Genomic DNA, 16,735 nt, shown 5'->3' with positions numbered 1-16,735 from the left:
AAATTCTGTGTAGGATTTGAATGATCCACATATTTTCAGCTTAATGCTTTAATCCACTGACCTAACAAAATAGGTGATGCAATTCAAAAGGAAAAAGAATTATTTTTTGTTTCAATTTTGCCAAAATACATCCACAACAGTACAAAGCATCGATCTCATACATTATGCATGTATCAGATCAGCAATGAACTTTTCTAAGTGGATGTTTTTGCATCTAGCTGTGATGTACTTACTTTTCGGTTCTGGTTCAGTCTCTTTCTCTGATTCAGACTGTGATGTACTTACTTTTCGGTTCTGGTTCAGTCTCTTACTCTGATTCAGACTGTGATGTACTTACTTTTCGGTTCTGGTTCAGTCTCTTTCTCTGATTCAGAGTCAGATTCATTGTCTCCTCCAGCAACAGCTTCAGCCATCATCAGCAGCTCTGCTTCCAGTGGGTCACTAGGGATTTTCTCCCGGATTTCCTAAACGTATTATTCCATAATTAGCAGAAATATCACGAGACACCAGTCATACTTCCCCTACATGTACAAGGAATTCTATGCTCTTGAGATTAAAGGTCAGACAGTATACCGTTTTCAGTCTGTCTCTATCCATCTATCTTTTTAATCATAACTTCAGCCCTGGTCTTTACTTTTGGACTATACAAAATAAAGACATCAAACTAGTTTTTAATCTCATTAATTTCCATCACTAACTGTACCTTGATATGTTTCAGAATTCCTTCAGCAGACTTTTTTGTGGTTGGGATAAAACTTGGCACCGGTATTGGAACAGGAAGTGGAAATGGGACAGGCGTTGGCTGTGCATACATTGTCATGGGAACCGGAACATAGAATGGTATTGGTATAGGGATGATCACCTTCTTTGGCTCTGATTTTTCTGGAATGATAAAATATCTTTGAACTATTATTAAAGTACACTTACCACTGATGAAAATATGTGACATTATATACTGTCACTTATTAGATGAAAGGGAAGACAGAGAGGCAGATGGACTGACACTCATTAGATGAAAGTGATGACAGACAAACAGAGAGGCAGATGGACTGACACTCATTAGATGAAAGTGATGACAGGCAAACAGAGAGGCAGATGGACAGACACTCATTAGATGAAAGTGATGACAGACAAACAGAGAAGCAGATGGACTAGCACTCATAATCTTTACATGTCTTTCTTTCATAAACACCTACTTTTCTGAAAACTTCAAGAAAATGTGTCACATTGAATATTAAATTTGGATTGAAGGTCTGCTGTGACCAAGTCATCTAACCTTTGACCCCATGATAATTTATGTGTCTTTCTTTCAATCACAAAATATGGCAGGTCTAAGTTGAAATCTATTAAAGATGCTGAATCACAGCAAAAGTAATGACATTTTCAATCTGTTCCTGACATTTTTTTCACTAAGTGTAAAGATTAATATTCTTGAAACTTGAGATTGTTTTTATGAAAAACAAATGCCTCCCCTGCTCCCCAAATCAGAAGTGCTCCCAATGAAACCCCCTCCACTTAATGTACTGCATGGTATGGAGTAGAAAGCATGAGCACGGATATAGACATTATTAACTACAATAAGCCATATAGGAGAAGTGTTCACAAACTATTTTACACCCTCTACCCCTCAAATCCACTTTAACTTTTAAGGATTACAGATTCGCTATAACTTTTAAGGATTACATTTGGATCCTCCTGTCCCTACAATATGTACATCTGCAAATGGCATTGAAGCATTGCATTAAGATTCAAGTTTATCGGAAAAGCCATATGGGAGGAGAAGTGTTCACAAGCTGTTTTAACATCCTCCACCCCTCTTAGATCCACTATAACTTTTAGGAAAATAATTGGATCCTCTGGTCCCGAAAATGTGCATATCTACAAATGGCAATGAAACATTGTACAAAGTTTCGAATCTATCCGATATTATTAAACCCATATAGGAGGAGAAACATTCACAAGATTTTGTGACAGATGGACGGATGGACAAAAAGTACAAAAACAATGTGTCTCTCCCTGGAAGAGGGGAGACATAATTATACAGTACCTGTCTGTGTCCCCATGGTTTGTGTGTGGGGTTTACAGGAGGTAGCCTTGGTCTGAAGAAATGGTTTGCACATCAAAGATTTGTTCTTCATGTTTTTAGGCCAAGGAGGCTGGATGACTATTTGTTGTTGAACCTGAATCTGAGTTGTCTGAAAGGTCACAAAGAAATCTCAATACAATACAGATATGACATTTTTTTCAAAATCATGTAACAAGGTACCATAAATATATCTGGGTTTTAACGGGGTTTTTTAAAGGTAAATTTTGACTTTGTCTGACTATGACTGCACTCCTACCAGAATTGTTTTTGTCACACAACTCACAACAAATTATTCTAAATGCATTAAGCCTAGTTTACAATTGCCATGGTGCTCATGCGATTAATTTGAGTACGATTTTTGTGTGATTATCAGGGCATAGTAAGTGGCTACAGGTTTGGGCATTTACGTTTACATTACATATGGACATCATACCATTTCTTTATTGCACGGACTCTTATGTAGAGGTCGGGCCAGCTGTGAAATACAATTTTAACAAGATTGCTATGTGTAGCCATATGTACCCTGCCGCCGCAAAAAAAGTTGAAGCACATGAGTCCAATAACTCCTGAAAAATTTGTAGAATCAAAATTGCAGTGGAATATGATCAACTACATATGGTGACTAACAATCCAACAAAATGTGAACAAAATCAGTCAAGCAGTTTCTGAGGAGTTGCATCCACAAAGTGTTTCTATATTGTAGCATGTACAAATTCAATAAAGTCCCATAACTCCTGTAAAAATTGTCGAATCAAAATGGTGGCGTGACATGATCAACTACTAACAATACTACAAAATATGAACAAAATCTGTTGAGCAGTTTCGTAGGAGTTGCGTCCACAAAGTTAAATGCGACGGACGGATTGACGCATGCACACATGGACGCAAGTATTTCTTTGTCCCTGTCATTATTAAAAATGTAGACAAGTGAAATAGAAATGTCAAAATCTTTTTCCATCGCTTTGGTGAATACGAAATTGGTATGTTGAAAATAAATGTCTATTTCACCACAGCTACGTTTATCCTATATGGAAGAGCGTTGATTTTCTTTTGATTTCCCTACCAAAGAAGCTGGATTACACCAAAGAAAATATCTATTAAAATTGTAGCCCTCAACAAGAAAAGTCATTATGTTTAAAATTTGGGAGGGTTCCATGATTGCTGCTACCTTTTACCTGTAGAATGTGTACATGAGGAAAACATTTTTCCTGTGTGTGCAGAATTTGTACTTATAAGGAAAACAATCAAATTTCGAAAACTTGGCCATTCCTGACCAATGATAAAGAATGTTACATATATATAAAATTGTTACCTTTGTTTGAGTTTGATTGGATGCTGGAGCACTGCTCACTGATTTCAGACCACTCTGTTGATTTCCTAGGAGAAAAAAAAATTTATCTTGTGCAAACAGTAAGCCACAAATCTCTAATTTGTTGCCAGTCCTATATGCATGTACATTACATCACAGACATGAAACTGAAGTCCCATTCTGTTGATCTACTACAGGATTATTTTAAAGTTTCTTTTCTACTGTGGATTCAATAGAAGTGTCTAATCCAATTCATTCCTAGAAGATAGGACTCATTACAATATACAGTAGTCATTGAAATTCAAATTCAAAAATCATCTTATACAAAGCACTAAAATGACCAATGACACGAACCAGATTGTCAAATTTTCAGGACGACCTGTCCCTTCTCCAGGACAAGCGAAAAGAATTACATAAGGTGGCCAATATTAACAGAGAATAATAACAAAAACTACATATAAATACACCAAGCAAATGTATGTAATACATGTATGTAACACACAGTATTTTCTTCAAACAAAGGCATACCAAATATATTGTGTCTGTCATGGTTTTTGTTTAACATTATTGTTCACTTTCAGGTTGGGGTTACACCAATGTTTCTATTCTGACAGAATTGGAAAAAATATGGAAAAAATATATGATTTGGACTTGTTATCTAGACATGTGTATCGATCTGTATATCGTTAAATACATTTTCATTATATATCAATGGATCATCCCAACCCTATCCTATGTTTGAGATCATTGTTTACCTTTTGGAGCTAAAGACACAACATTAGAGATAACTGGATTGGTTCCTTGGACTGCTCTCTGGGATAGCTGTTTTGATGCTGGTGGCTGCTTAGAAGGTGGGGCTAAAATTATACAAAGTCAGTTAAACATTTCTTATTAGGACGCATCATATGCAACAACCCTGTTATATTCATAAGCAACAAATTCACTACATTGTATACAGGTATACTCATATTTGAAAAAGCCTGTGTCAGTTCTTTCCTATTCTAAACATTATATTCATTAAATCATTTTGATCTTACCTCTAACAGGGTTACCTCTGGCCGTGTTCCGTGTGACAGGTGCATTTATGTTCCTTGTGACATTTGTGGAATTCAGTTGTGGCGGAGGTGCTGGTTTTTGCGATTTTGGTGGCTGTTGTTGCTGATTAGTGGTAGTAGCTGCCTGTTTATTGCCTGCTGCAGCAAACTGCGACTGGAAGGCCATCACGCACTGGTAGGAACAAAAGTTTCGGACAGAGGCATCACTCATAGTCAAGTGATACTGGGCAGGAACGAACTTCCGACAATGGTCGCAAACCACCGCCTGGTTAGAAGTTGCCTGAAGGTTGACACGGTACAGAGACAAACAGTTCAGGGAACAGAACAACTGATACTTGTTATTGGCATCAACTCGTTCAATCATATCAAAGTTACCCTTCTTAGAATTGCACCAAGCACAAGCAACAACTTTCTTCTTGTCGGATTTGAACTTGTTGACACACACGTAGCTGCAGAATCGTTTTTGCTGCCCTTCAAACTGGATAAACTGTGGAGCTCCATCACTGTAGCTGTACGTACCACAATTATCACACGAGTTCATTGTCAATTTGTTGGCATACTGGAAAGCTGAGAAACACGGATCACTACACAGTCGGTGAACTTTACCTTCTAAGCGAATTTCATGCTTCACAGTGGATGTTTTTTTACACACAGAACATGGGAATTCTCCCTTTGGTAAAACTTTAGACTTCTGCGCTTTCTCAACCCCTACTATTTCTACATCACAATTAGTTTTGTCTTCATACTTTTGTAAACATAATTGACTGCAGAAGTCTTTGAATGTTCCCTCTTTTCCTACAGGTGCAACGAAAGCATCTGAAGATTTAGAAATGTCTTTTTGACAGCATTCACACAACTTCTGTCTCTTCTTAAATTCTACATAACAGTTGTTAGAACAGAACTGTTTAACTTCATTAGCGAACTTCAGACAGAACTTTCCTTTGGCAACAGCTGTTACCATGTTTCCACAGTTTGTACATGAGGCATTGAGAGATGCCTGAAATTTTCCCAGACAATCCTCACCACAGAAGTCCATTCCCTGCCAGTTGAGGAAAGGTTTTGAGGTTTTGATGTTCATGAGTTGACACACTGAGCAGGTTTTGAATTGCTCCTGGTTAATGTGGGAGTTTGTGGACGGAACGCTCTTTGGTTCCACACGGTTTTGAGGTGGTGCTGCATTTGTGCCTCTAAGAAACTGAGTGGGATTGGCCCGAAACTTTTGGAAACAAACATCATCACACAGATGTTTCACATCACCATTACGTACAATGTTATATTTACACTTCCCAACCTAAAGACAGAAAAGGTATACAATGATCCATTATATTTGTAGAATGATAAAGAAATAGATACTTCACGAAGCATGTTAGTACTTCATGAAAAGTATGCTGGTGTGAAACGTTGCAGTTCATACTCTCATGGATTTTCAAAAATGAAATTGATGACTTATATTTACATTCCACTTTCATTTCTATTGGAGTGGCCAACCTTTAAAATAGTCGTACTATATCAAGATTCATACCAGCATTGTTCACAACTGCAATACTTTCATTACAATTTGTGAAGATATCAAAGACAAAAACATGGAAATGAAACTATTACTAAATACACCATTGATTTCATTCCAAGTTGTTTACAGTGGAGCCTTGATAATCCTGAGTCTTTACCTTCAAGATGATTTTTTGTGGGAACCAATTTTTAACAAGTTAGTTTGCATCGTTAATGTGGAAATTCATGCTGTATTCCTGATCCGGACAATTGGTTAAAATGAATTGGAAATTGTATTATTAACCTTTTTGGAAAGGTCAGTTTCAAGATAATTTTAGCAAGGTGTATTTGTCCTGGTGTAATTTGTAAAAAAAAACAACAAAAAAAACAACACAACAACATAAGCCATCTGTCTGAAATGATTCCCCGTGTCCTGTCAAGTCTCCCTAACGATGTGTCCATTAAACACCACATGCCATTTGAAACACTGTATTGCCAATTTTTGTACATTACATCTGCAATGCATGTAGTATTGAATTGTAAACAAATCTGCAGCATATCATTTAATTGTCTTGGTCGCTACATTATTAACAAAATGAACATCATGCCCTACAAATATATTCTATGTTGTATCAGATTTACTTGACCACGAGTTAATATCGACTTGTTGAAATCAAAAGTTGGTAAAAATGAGAATTATTCCAGAATTGTTGCTAAACTGTGAAGTCTGTATTCATACTGTTGATTGAAGTGAAATACAGTATATTTGATATGTTTTAACTTAATCAGTTATTTTCATGCATAAAATATCATGCATGTACAGTATACATGTACATGTATGTGTTTGACTGATTCTTGTTACAATGCCATAGAACTTTGTTGTTTAGGGATTTTAAATTCTAGGAAGGAGCAAGAAAATTACTGTTTACAATGAGTATATAGCAATTCATGCTTTGTGAAGTGTGCCAGTATGAATATTTGCAATTCATACCCTCAAGAATTTTCAAAAATTAAATTTATTTCTCAACTACATATCAACGAAGTAAACATCCTGACAATCGAACATGTTATTCAGTTATCCGGACACTTTATTTATCCGGATTAACAAGATTTCACTGTAGCTGTTTTCAAGTAAAATCCATTTTCAAAATTTCATACTTTTATTTCCATAGCAATTATGTTATAGTCAATGCAGTGTTAATTTCATGATTCATTTGTGAAAGAAGCGAAATTTAAATGGTACCAAAAATAAACTTGTACAGCTATACAATAAAGTGAGCAAACAGTATTTTCCAATGTACAATTGTTTACAGTTAACTGAGTTTGATTTGTTGATTCCTTTGTGTGTCTACCTTCCTGCAGACTATGCAGGTGTGAGTCTCTGTGACTGTTTGTGTGCCTACCTTCCTGCAGACTATGCAGGTGTGAGTCTTTGTGACTGTTTGTGTGCCTACCTTCCTGCAGACTATGCAGGTGTGAGTCTTTGTGACTGTTTGTGTACTAACTTCCTGCAGACTATGCAGGTGTGAGTCTTTGTGACTGTTTGTGTGCCTACCTTCCTGCAGACTATGCAGGTGTGAGTCTTTGTGACTGTTTGGGTACTACCTTCCTGCAAACTATGCAGGTCTGAGTCTTTGTGTGCCTACCTTCCTGCAGACTATGCAGGTCTGAGTCTTTGTGACTGGTTTGGATGCAGTAGCAGCAGGAGATTTTTTCTCTGGTTTAACTTCTGGTTTTGAAGCAACAGGCTGTCTAAGTACCTCAGCCTGTAAACAAGTTAACAATGAGCAGATTATAATGAAAATCTTACCCAATGTGATCAAATATATAGCTTAATGAATTAAGGAGAGAAAAAATTCTAAAAAGGAACATCACTCTTTCTTTGATGAAAATGTAACATTCCATTCCTTTCGTAGTCCATACACTTTCTTGAAACCCATTCACATTTATGTTGTGATCACACCACACTTCTTTACCTTCTGCGACTCTTTCTTCTCCTTGTTCGCTGCCACTGTAATATCTGTACTACCACTGACTGACGCAATCTGCAAACCTAGCCCTCCACTCTCAGCCAATGGAGGAGCCTGCTTCTTAGCTACAGTGATATAAAATAAAAACATATATACATTCATAACAACATACACTGAAAGTTTACGCAACCTATTTCTTTAATGCTGTCTTTGTAGTTCATTGACAGAAATCTATTTCAGACAGATATCAATACATTGACCACCTTTCCTGCATTTCATTAATACTTATACATTAGGAGAATATTCTTACTAGCTGGACTGACTCCCACAATGGAAATATCATCAGAATCATCTGGATTTTCTTTTTTCTTTTCTTCCTTCTTTGACTCTATTTCAGATGAAGAGATACATTAAATACAAGTCTAAAAAACATGAGTATTTTTGAAAATAGGTAAAAACACCTTTTATCTCAGCAATATGCTGTGATTTTTATGGGGTCCTCTAGGACCAAAATCAGACCCCATTCTCAATGAGGAAACACTCAATGTTTTCCCCAAAGTGAAACTGCCCTAAAATTCAAACAAAAAAGTATCACAATATAAATTCATTTGCATCAAACTTCTTAACAAACTTTGATAATTTAGCTGAATCCATCCGGGTTATAATAGGTCCTAAGTAACCCCTTGCTTCTCGTAAGAGACGATTTAATGGGGCGGTCCTTCGGATGAGACCGCAAAAACCAAGGTCCCGTGTCACAGCAGGTGTGGCACAATAAAGATCCCTCCCTGCTCAATGGCCATAAGCGCCGAGCATAGGCCTAAATTTTGTAGACGCCCTTCACCGGAAGTGATGACATCTCCATATGAGTGAAATATTCTCGAGAGGGACATTAAACAATATTCTATCAATCATTGCAATGATTATATATATATATATATTCCCCATGCCACAATCAACAAGTACTGATAAATTAAATTGAACCAGTCAATTTAAAAGAGAAACTTCAATCAGATACTTTCCCAGGTTTATTGAAGGAATACACTATCATTTCAAAATATATTCTTAAAAATTTTTCTAACTACAAAAATACTGCATGGTCTCAAAACCTATCAGCTGTATACCTACCTTTGCTGTCATCTTTGTCATCAATCATGACGACGTCCTCAACAGGCGGTTCACTAGGTTTCTCCTGTTTATTTTCAGCAGTACTTTCAGTTAACTCCCCTGACACAGGATCAACAACAGAAGCAGAATTAGGATTCCCTGTTGACTTTTCTTCTGTCATGTTACTCTTCTCATCAGATTTAACAGATTCAGTAACCTCTGATTTTTCCACCTCTGCTTTGCTCTCTGTTGGTTCTACATCTGCTTCCATTCTAATGACTTCCTCTGCCTTGGTAGAATCTGATGTACTTTCTTGTTTCTCACTTTCGATCGCTGTGGAATTACCATCCTCAATTTTACCTGAACCCTCCAATCCACCAGTTGGTTCTGTAGAAATACTTTCTGTGTGTTTCAAGTCAGACGACACCTTCAATGGTTCTATAAGTTCCACGTCAGACGACACCTTCAATGGTTCTGTTAGTTCCACGTTAGATGACACCTTCAATGGTTCTGTTCGTTCCACATCAGACGACACATTCAATGGTTCTGTTAGTTCCACGTCAGACGACTCTTTCAATGGTTCTGTTAGTTCCACGTCAGACGACACATTCAATGGTTCTGTTATTTCAGAGCTGCTTACAACTTCGTCTTGTGCACACTCTCCTAATTTCTCCTCCACTATTTGCTGAGTGTCACCTTTATCTGCTCCCTCATCCTCTGTTTCCTTCTCCTTCAACAAGCTGTCCTCATCCACCTCCTCCATATCTTGACCAAAATTTCCTTCATCATCCTCTTTCAAAAGGCTCTCTTCATTTTCTGTTATTTCCATGCTTTCTTCGGTTTTTTCTGTAGCAGTTTCAGAGTTTGAGTTGGAAATTATTGCTTCATCAGAATGATCGGTCTCCATTGCCTCAATTGCATTTTCGTCTGTAATGTCACCATGTAACGTGCCCACCGAGGTTATGGTTAGTGATCCCACACCGCCATCCTGTGCATCAGATTCATCAACTTGTTCTGAAATGTTTGAATTCTGGAACTCCGACTCCACTGCTGTATCTTGCAACTCCTCCAAATCTGTACTGCCTAGATCGATGTTGACCGGAGACGAGGGATTACTGCTGCAACCTTTTTGTAAAATATCTCTCTCCGATGACTTTGAACTTTCTTCCACTGCATTACTTTCATTACACGTCTCAGAGGATACTTCTTGACTATTGTCAGGTTCTTCCCTCTGCTCTTTAGACTCATCCAATACTTCCTGCGCCTCACTCTGAGAATCTGATTCCACTTCCTGCAAGTTCTCCTGCATTTCTTTGGATATGTCATCTTCTGCTTTTTCTAGTTCAGCAGCTGAAAAAACCTCATTATTGACACCATTCAAATTGCCATCTTGGGTCTGCATATCCTTTTCAGTACCCTCATTCTGTTCCTCTTCTGTGAGCGGAGATAGTTCCTCCTCATTCGGTGGGGTTTCAGCATGTGATACAACATTAGTCACAATCAGGTTCATTTGAGGTGATGTGGGTTCTTCTGTTAAAAGCATCTTTTCATCTGTAAAGAGATTCATCAAATACTCTTTCAAATACTTTTGCAGGCAAATGTAACATGGCAAAACAAGTTCAAAGAAAATAACAAATCTAATCAGTCACTTCTAAATAACTATTATATAATAGATTCCAAGGGAATAAATCCTCTACTGTAATCCCTAAACTTAAGTACTAAATACACTTTTCAAAACATTTAACAAATACAGGTATAACCTACTTATAAAACATATGAATTATCTTCATTTCAGTTTGTCTCTTCTTTATTTTTCTACCAAGAACCGAGTTTCCCAGAATTATGGGAGACTGGAGTGTAACCTCACAATGGGGCAAAAATTTAAATTATATTTCTTTGTTGTTGGCGCCTGACCTGATAAAACTGGTGCAGTCCAAGAAATTGTATCCCAATATTTTTTTCCCAATGTATCAATCCAGAATTTTTTAATGTTTACATTTAATTAACATGCAATGTCAATTCAAATAATCCCTGTCTTTTAAGATTTGCAAGTTTTCATTCAAAGTTTTTCTATAACAGAATGAGCATTATGATAAACAAAAACATGGCAATTATGCTGAAACATATTAAAGCAATAGTTTATCTGCTCAAATGTGTTGCTTGATGGGGAAAGTATCATCCGTTTTGAACAGAATATACCAGTTTGATATAGATGTTACCTGATATGATGTTCCAGCTGACTTATCATGCTTAAATTCGACAAAACAGAACACACACGAGATAGGAAGTCAATAAAATTTGGATGCTAAATTCAATTCATATCATCTATTCAGGTCTGTTCTAGAATGATAAAATTGCATGTACAATTTTTGACATTTTACTTTTAAAAAGTATGCAACTTAAAATTACTTTCTTTAAATTTGAAGATCATGCACTACCTGGGTTAACATTCTCAATACACAAGGTGCATTTTAAAGTAATAATGCAGAATGATTCTGCCTCACAACAGATACTTAGAACCACAAATAGATTAAATACTTCCTAGTATGGCATTGCAGACCCACATTTGAATGCCAAAAAATAATTGGAAAAGATTTTCCTAGTAATGTTTAAATAAATGAAACTAAATATATATGTTCATTTCACATTTTATACATAACAGAAAACTTTTACCAGTGTTCGAAATTGGTTTAAAACTTGGTATAGACCAAGGGTCTATGCCAAAACAAGATGACATAGACCTCATTGAATTAGCATAGATAGCAACATTGAAAAAAAAATAAACACAAATTTAAAACATTGTTATTTACTTCTAATGTACTTAGAAAGCTTATTTTCTTTCCATTTCCATCACAATGTCATCCTTTCCTCGTAACGCAGGGTTTGACATTTACTTTTTTGAGCACTAAACCAGTCGGGCTACTTCAAATGATTTTTACTAGACCTGACTTTATATCCACTAGCCCTGACCAACTTTTCAGAAAACAACCCTGATAGTTTCTCCATATTTAGATACTTCATTTAAATGATAAACGTTACGTTTGAACCAAAACGTATTTCATTGTCTCAAAAATATCTTACGTCTCGTCATTCAATTTGATTTTCAAACACATTTTCTGTTTCTTTAAATTCTACCCGGCACGGAAATTCTTTAGTCCATTTAGTATAAAATGACCTCAACCCTTTTTTGTTTAATTTATATTTCATAAGCCCTGCTTTGTTTCTTCCTAACCTTTTTTCCCTTGAGGACGAGAAGTCGAATTTGAATATAGAGGCATTCCCGCAGATATGTCAACACCGATAAATAGCTGTTTACGACGTAATTTATTAACTTGGTAAACACTTAATCATAGTCAATTCAAATACTCTGTTTAACATTAACATCGAGTAGATGTCGTAAAACATCACTTCGACTTATTTATTAGAACTAAAAATAGAGATTATGCCATCACACGGTTCAAGATTGCTTGCAAACTCTTTACAGTTATTTCCTTTTAGTAAAAAATAACATCTCTTACGGTTTAATTTAAAGTAAAGTTTCTTGTTTATTTTTTCAACACGACCAGTCGGACTAGTAAATCCACATTTTACCTGACCAGACCTATCATTTAGTAGACTCGGTCGGTCGGACGTGCCTTAGTGTCAAACCCTGTAACGTTTATCAGACGTCGACTTTTGGGATAACTCTATTGCTTTAAACCTAGAAAATCGGCATAGACAATTTGGTCTATCCCAATTACAATTGGTATAAACCGGTGTCATTTGACATAGACTGTAAGTCTATCGGTCTATGGTTAATTTTGATTACTGTTTTACCCACAATTATTAAGCTGTGGTCCTGGGAGATAAAATGTGACCTCACTATTAAACAGAGTACATACCTTTATCTGGGGCAGTGGGCGATTTAGTGAACAGTGGATCCATGCCATCTAACACATCCTGTCCTTCACAGCCACTGGAGTCCACTCCATTTACTTCACCAACCACCTAACAAGTCAACATATGAAATATATAAAACACAAGATAATTCCAAACACAAATTGTAAAGTAGATTATTTTGTGTTTGCTTTATGACATAACTCAAATTTTCATGGATTCTATTCTAATCTGAAATGGTAACAAATGTCAATTAAAGCCGTCACGGTAGCTTTATCAGTCTAAATATCAGTGAATGCACCAGTATCCATCTAATCCCTGCTCTCAAGTATCAATATACTTTTAATTTCAGTAAAATTCTTAAAATTTTTATCAGTATTTGATATCATTCTTTTGCTATAACGTTAAAATACATTATAAAGTTTAATTTGCAGTTTAATGTGAACTATAGCTATTATTGAGCAAACAGCTGAACACATTGATTTACAACAACAACAACAACAACAACCCCCCCTCCTCCCTCAAAAATAATAGAAGTCATTCTGATCAAAAATTTAATCACTTATTGACATACTGAGTATCAAATTCTCAGTATATGGTCATGAAGCCTGATCAAATCTAAATTTACCAATTCATTAGAGCAGTCTTCCACTTTAACCGGTGGCCCGATGCCAGTAAAATCAGGATCGGGCTTCTAAAAATATTTAACACAGGAGTCCAGCAGGCCTGTAAATGTTTTATTGTATGTGTTGTATATATTACAAATAAAGCGCGAGATTGACTCAGACTTTCGTATCGAAAAACAATCAACCATGCTGCCTTTTCTGAAGTATAGGGAGGCACGGGCACTGAAAGTTAATGTAAATATATAGCATGTTTAAAAAATACATGCACATACTATATATTTACATTAACTTCCAGTGCCCGTGTAGGGAGGGGGCTCGTTCGTGAAATTCAAAACCTCACAAGCATATTTCACTATCACAACCATCAGATCCAAATTTTAAAAAATGGTCGTACAAGGAGAAAAGAGAACGAAAATCCATGCCCCATTGGACCGAGGATGGGCCTTTGCTAAGATTTAATTCTGGAGAAAACAAAATGTTTTGTACATGGTGTTTACAAAACAAAGTAGAACATGCAGGGTTTGACACTAAGGCACGTCCGACCGACCGAGACTACTAAATGATAGGTCCGGTCGGGTAAAATCTTTATTTACCAGTCCAACTGGTCGTGTTAAAAATATAAACAAATTTAAGAAACTTTACTTTAAATCATAAGATATTTTATTCATAAAAAAAAAATAACTAAAGAGTTTGCGAGCAATTTTGAACCGCATGATGACATAATATCTATCTTTAGTTCTAATAAGTCGCGGTCGTAAGTGATGTTCTACAACATCTACACATTGTTAATGTGTGTAAAGTTATGTTTTGGTTAAATAGAATTATTGAATTCATTTTCATTAAAAAAACACCAAAACAGTTCATTTGAATTGAATATAAGAAAGTGTTTATTAAACATATGTGCGGGAATGTCTATATAATCAAATATGAAATCTCGACCTCAATGAAAGCAAAAGATGTCTCAAGAAAGAAAAAAAAAAAAAAAAGGAAAACGTTGGGAAGAAACAAAGCAGGGCTTATGAAATAGAAATTTTAAAAATATTGAGGTCAATTTATTCTAAATGGATTAAAGAATTTCCGTGCTGGTAAAAATTTAAAGAAACTGAAAATAGGGTTGAAAGTAAAAGCATCAAATTGAAGGACGAGATTGAAGATTTTTTTGAGACAATTAAATGCATTTTAGTTCAAACTTAACGTTTTTCATTAAAATTAAGTACATGTATTTAGATATGGATAATCTTATAAGATTTTTTTCTGGAACGTTGGTCAGGGCTAGTGGATGTAAGGTCAGGTCTAGCAAAAATCATTTTAAGTAGCCCGATTGGTCTAGTGCCCAAAAAAGTTAATGTCAAACCCTGACATGAGCTGCTGCTGTCATCTGCGAGATTAATATGTTGAAAAATGAAATAAGATATTTAATCCTTTTAATGTCAGTTGTGTATTTTCCTACAGTCGAACATACATGTATCTATAGTGTAGAATCAACATGCAACACCTTGCAAATGACAAGAGGTCAAATTAGAAAAAATATTTTGGGCCATTAAAATATTGTTTGGGCTTGCAAAATTATTATACTGGGAGGCCCGAAGGTCCTGTGCTTCACAAAGTTTTTTGTGAAGACTGATTAGAGTATCATATACATCCAGTTACAATATTTCTATAAATGAATTTTACCAGTATATATCTGACAAATAATACATGAAATACATCATTATATAATTGCCCTAGAATTTCTTTTACAATTTTTCAATTAATAAATAAATAATTCAAATGCAAAATGAATATACGAGTTCTCCAAATGTTGTGAATGGTTCAATTTGACTAACATTCTTTCTTCTTCAATTCGTTTCATTTATATTTAACCAAGATACACATATAAGTATAAGTCTACATGTATCCATTCCAAGTGATAAAGAACTATTTGAAAGTTTATTTCCGTCATCAAAGTTGTTTCCCTTTAACCCCCCCCCCCTTTCCCATGGCCAAATGCAATAAATATTAAGAAGTTTTCACTCCTGAAATGAGAACTTTCAAAATATTCTATTACATTGTTTTGTCTTTGGGTTAGGTAACTCATATATCATCATTTTATTCGATCTCTATTTTCCGCCAAAATATACCATTTTGTAATCAATGTATAAGACTTTACAAGAGTTGTGCCCCTTTTTACGGTTTGTTTTCTAGAAAAAATAGGGATATAAAGCACCTAAATCCTTAAATACATGCATAAAATCCATACAAGTAACACACACTTACCTTATCCACTGCATCACCGATGTCTTCTTTAGTGGGAACTTTTCGCTCGAGGTTTAAATTCTCGGCGTCGTCGACCTCGTTCGATTCGAGTCCCGACATTTTGGTTGCTCCACTCTAAAAGATGATTGCTGGTACAAACAAACTACTCTGACCGCAAAGTTTAGGGCTTAAGTTCAACTTTTCCCTTGATTGTATATGCAATCACAAGTGTTTAACGACTCGATTCTTTTCTTTCTATCGTTTAACCAAGTCCTATAACCGCATTGTTTTGATGAATATGGCGGCCACAGCCTCGTTTTCATTCAAGTCGTACCGTGCGACTTGCCCTATAAAAAGTTGGACTCGTTGTACATTTTATACCTATCATGACATGCAGACGAGGGGTTTAACGGAGTTGTTTAGCAAGATATTCAGCACTTGGTTATTTATGTTTAACTTTTAGAAAATAAATTTAGATTTTGGTAGGCAACTAGGCCTATTATTGGTGCAACTTGCAACGCATTCATGAGGAAATGGCTTTGTAAAGGTATCAAAGGCAAAAACATTGCAAATATAAATAGAAAGGCATTAACTTCGTTGACATGTATATCATTTGATATAATCACAGAAACCATTGGGAGATTTATTTCTCTATGATTCACATTGCATGCCAGCACCATTTAACATTAATATGTATTAGCAGGGGCGGATCCAGGAATTGCGGTGAGGGGCGCAACTTTATGAGGTAGGGGATCTGGGGGGCCGAAGCTCCTAGATTTTATAGGGCTTGAAATATGTCTCCAATGCAGTCATTTTTACTATTTTCTGTTATTTTTACTAAAGTGAAATTAATCATATGACGCAAATTTTATGGATTTTTTTTTTTTTAAATGTAAGTTCTACCAATAAAAGTGATTCAATTAATCAAAAGATTTTGTCATTTATTTCTCCGAGAGATGAAGAATATATTGCTTCTTTTATTGTTT

At 35.7% G+C, this 16,735-nt stretch overlaps 1 protein-coding gene across 1 annotated transcript in view; it reads right to left on the bottom strand.

Moving 5' to 3' along the window:
• The window catches only part of LOC125676950 (zinc finger MYM-type protein 3), a 30,576-nt gene extending 14,479 nt beyond the window's left edge, over window positions 1–16,097 (bottom strand). The window contains 12 exon segments of the mRNA XM_048914827.2: window positions 338–464; window positions 704–882; window positions 2,048–2,195; window positions 3,399–3,463; window positions 4,151–4,252; window positions 4,433–5,741; window positions 7,585–7,704; window positions 7,915–8,033; window positions 8,219–8,296; window positions 9,034–10,563; window positions 12,894–12,999; window positions 15,771–16,097. Of these exon segments, the coding sequence (XP_048770784.2) occupies window positions 338–464; window positions 704–882; window positions 2,048–2,195; window positions 3,399–3,463; window positions 4,151–4,252; window positions 4,433–5,741; window positions 7,585–7,704; window positions 7,915–8,033; window positions 8,219–8,296; window positions 9,034–10,563; window positions 12,894–12,999; window positions 15,771–15,869 (3,982 nt within the window). The 5' untranslated portion in view covers window positions 15,870–16,097.
• Between the last annotated feature and the right edge of the window lie 638 nt (window positions 16,098–16,735).

This window comes from Ostrea edulis, chromosome 3, assembly GCF_947568905.1.
Source record: "Ostrea edulis chromosome 3, xbOstEdul1.1, whole genome shotgun sequence".
NCBI classification, from domain to species: domain Eukaryota; kingdom Metazoa; phylum Mollusca; class Bivalvia; order Ostreida; family Ostreidae; genus Ostrea; species Ostrea edulis.
This window is presented reverse-complemented; position numbering and strand designations above follow the sequence as displayed.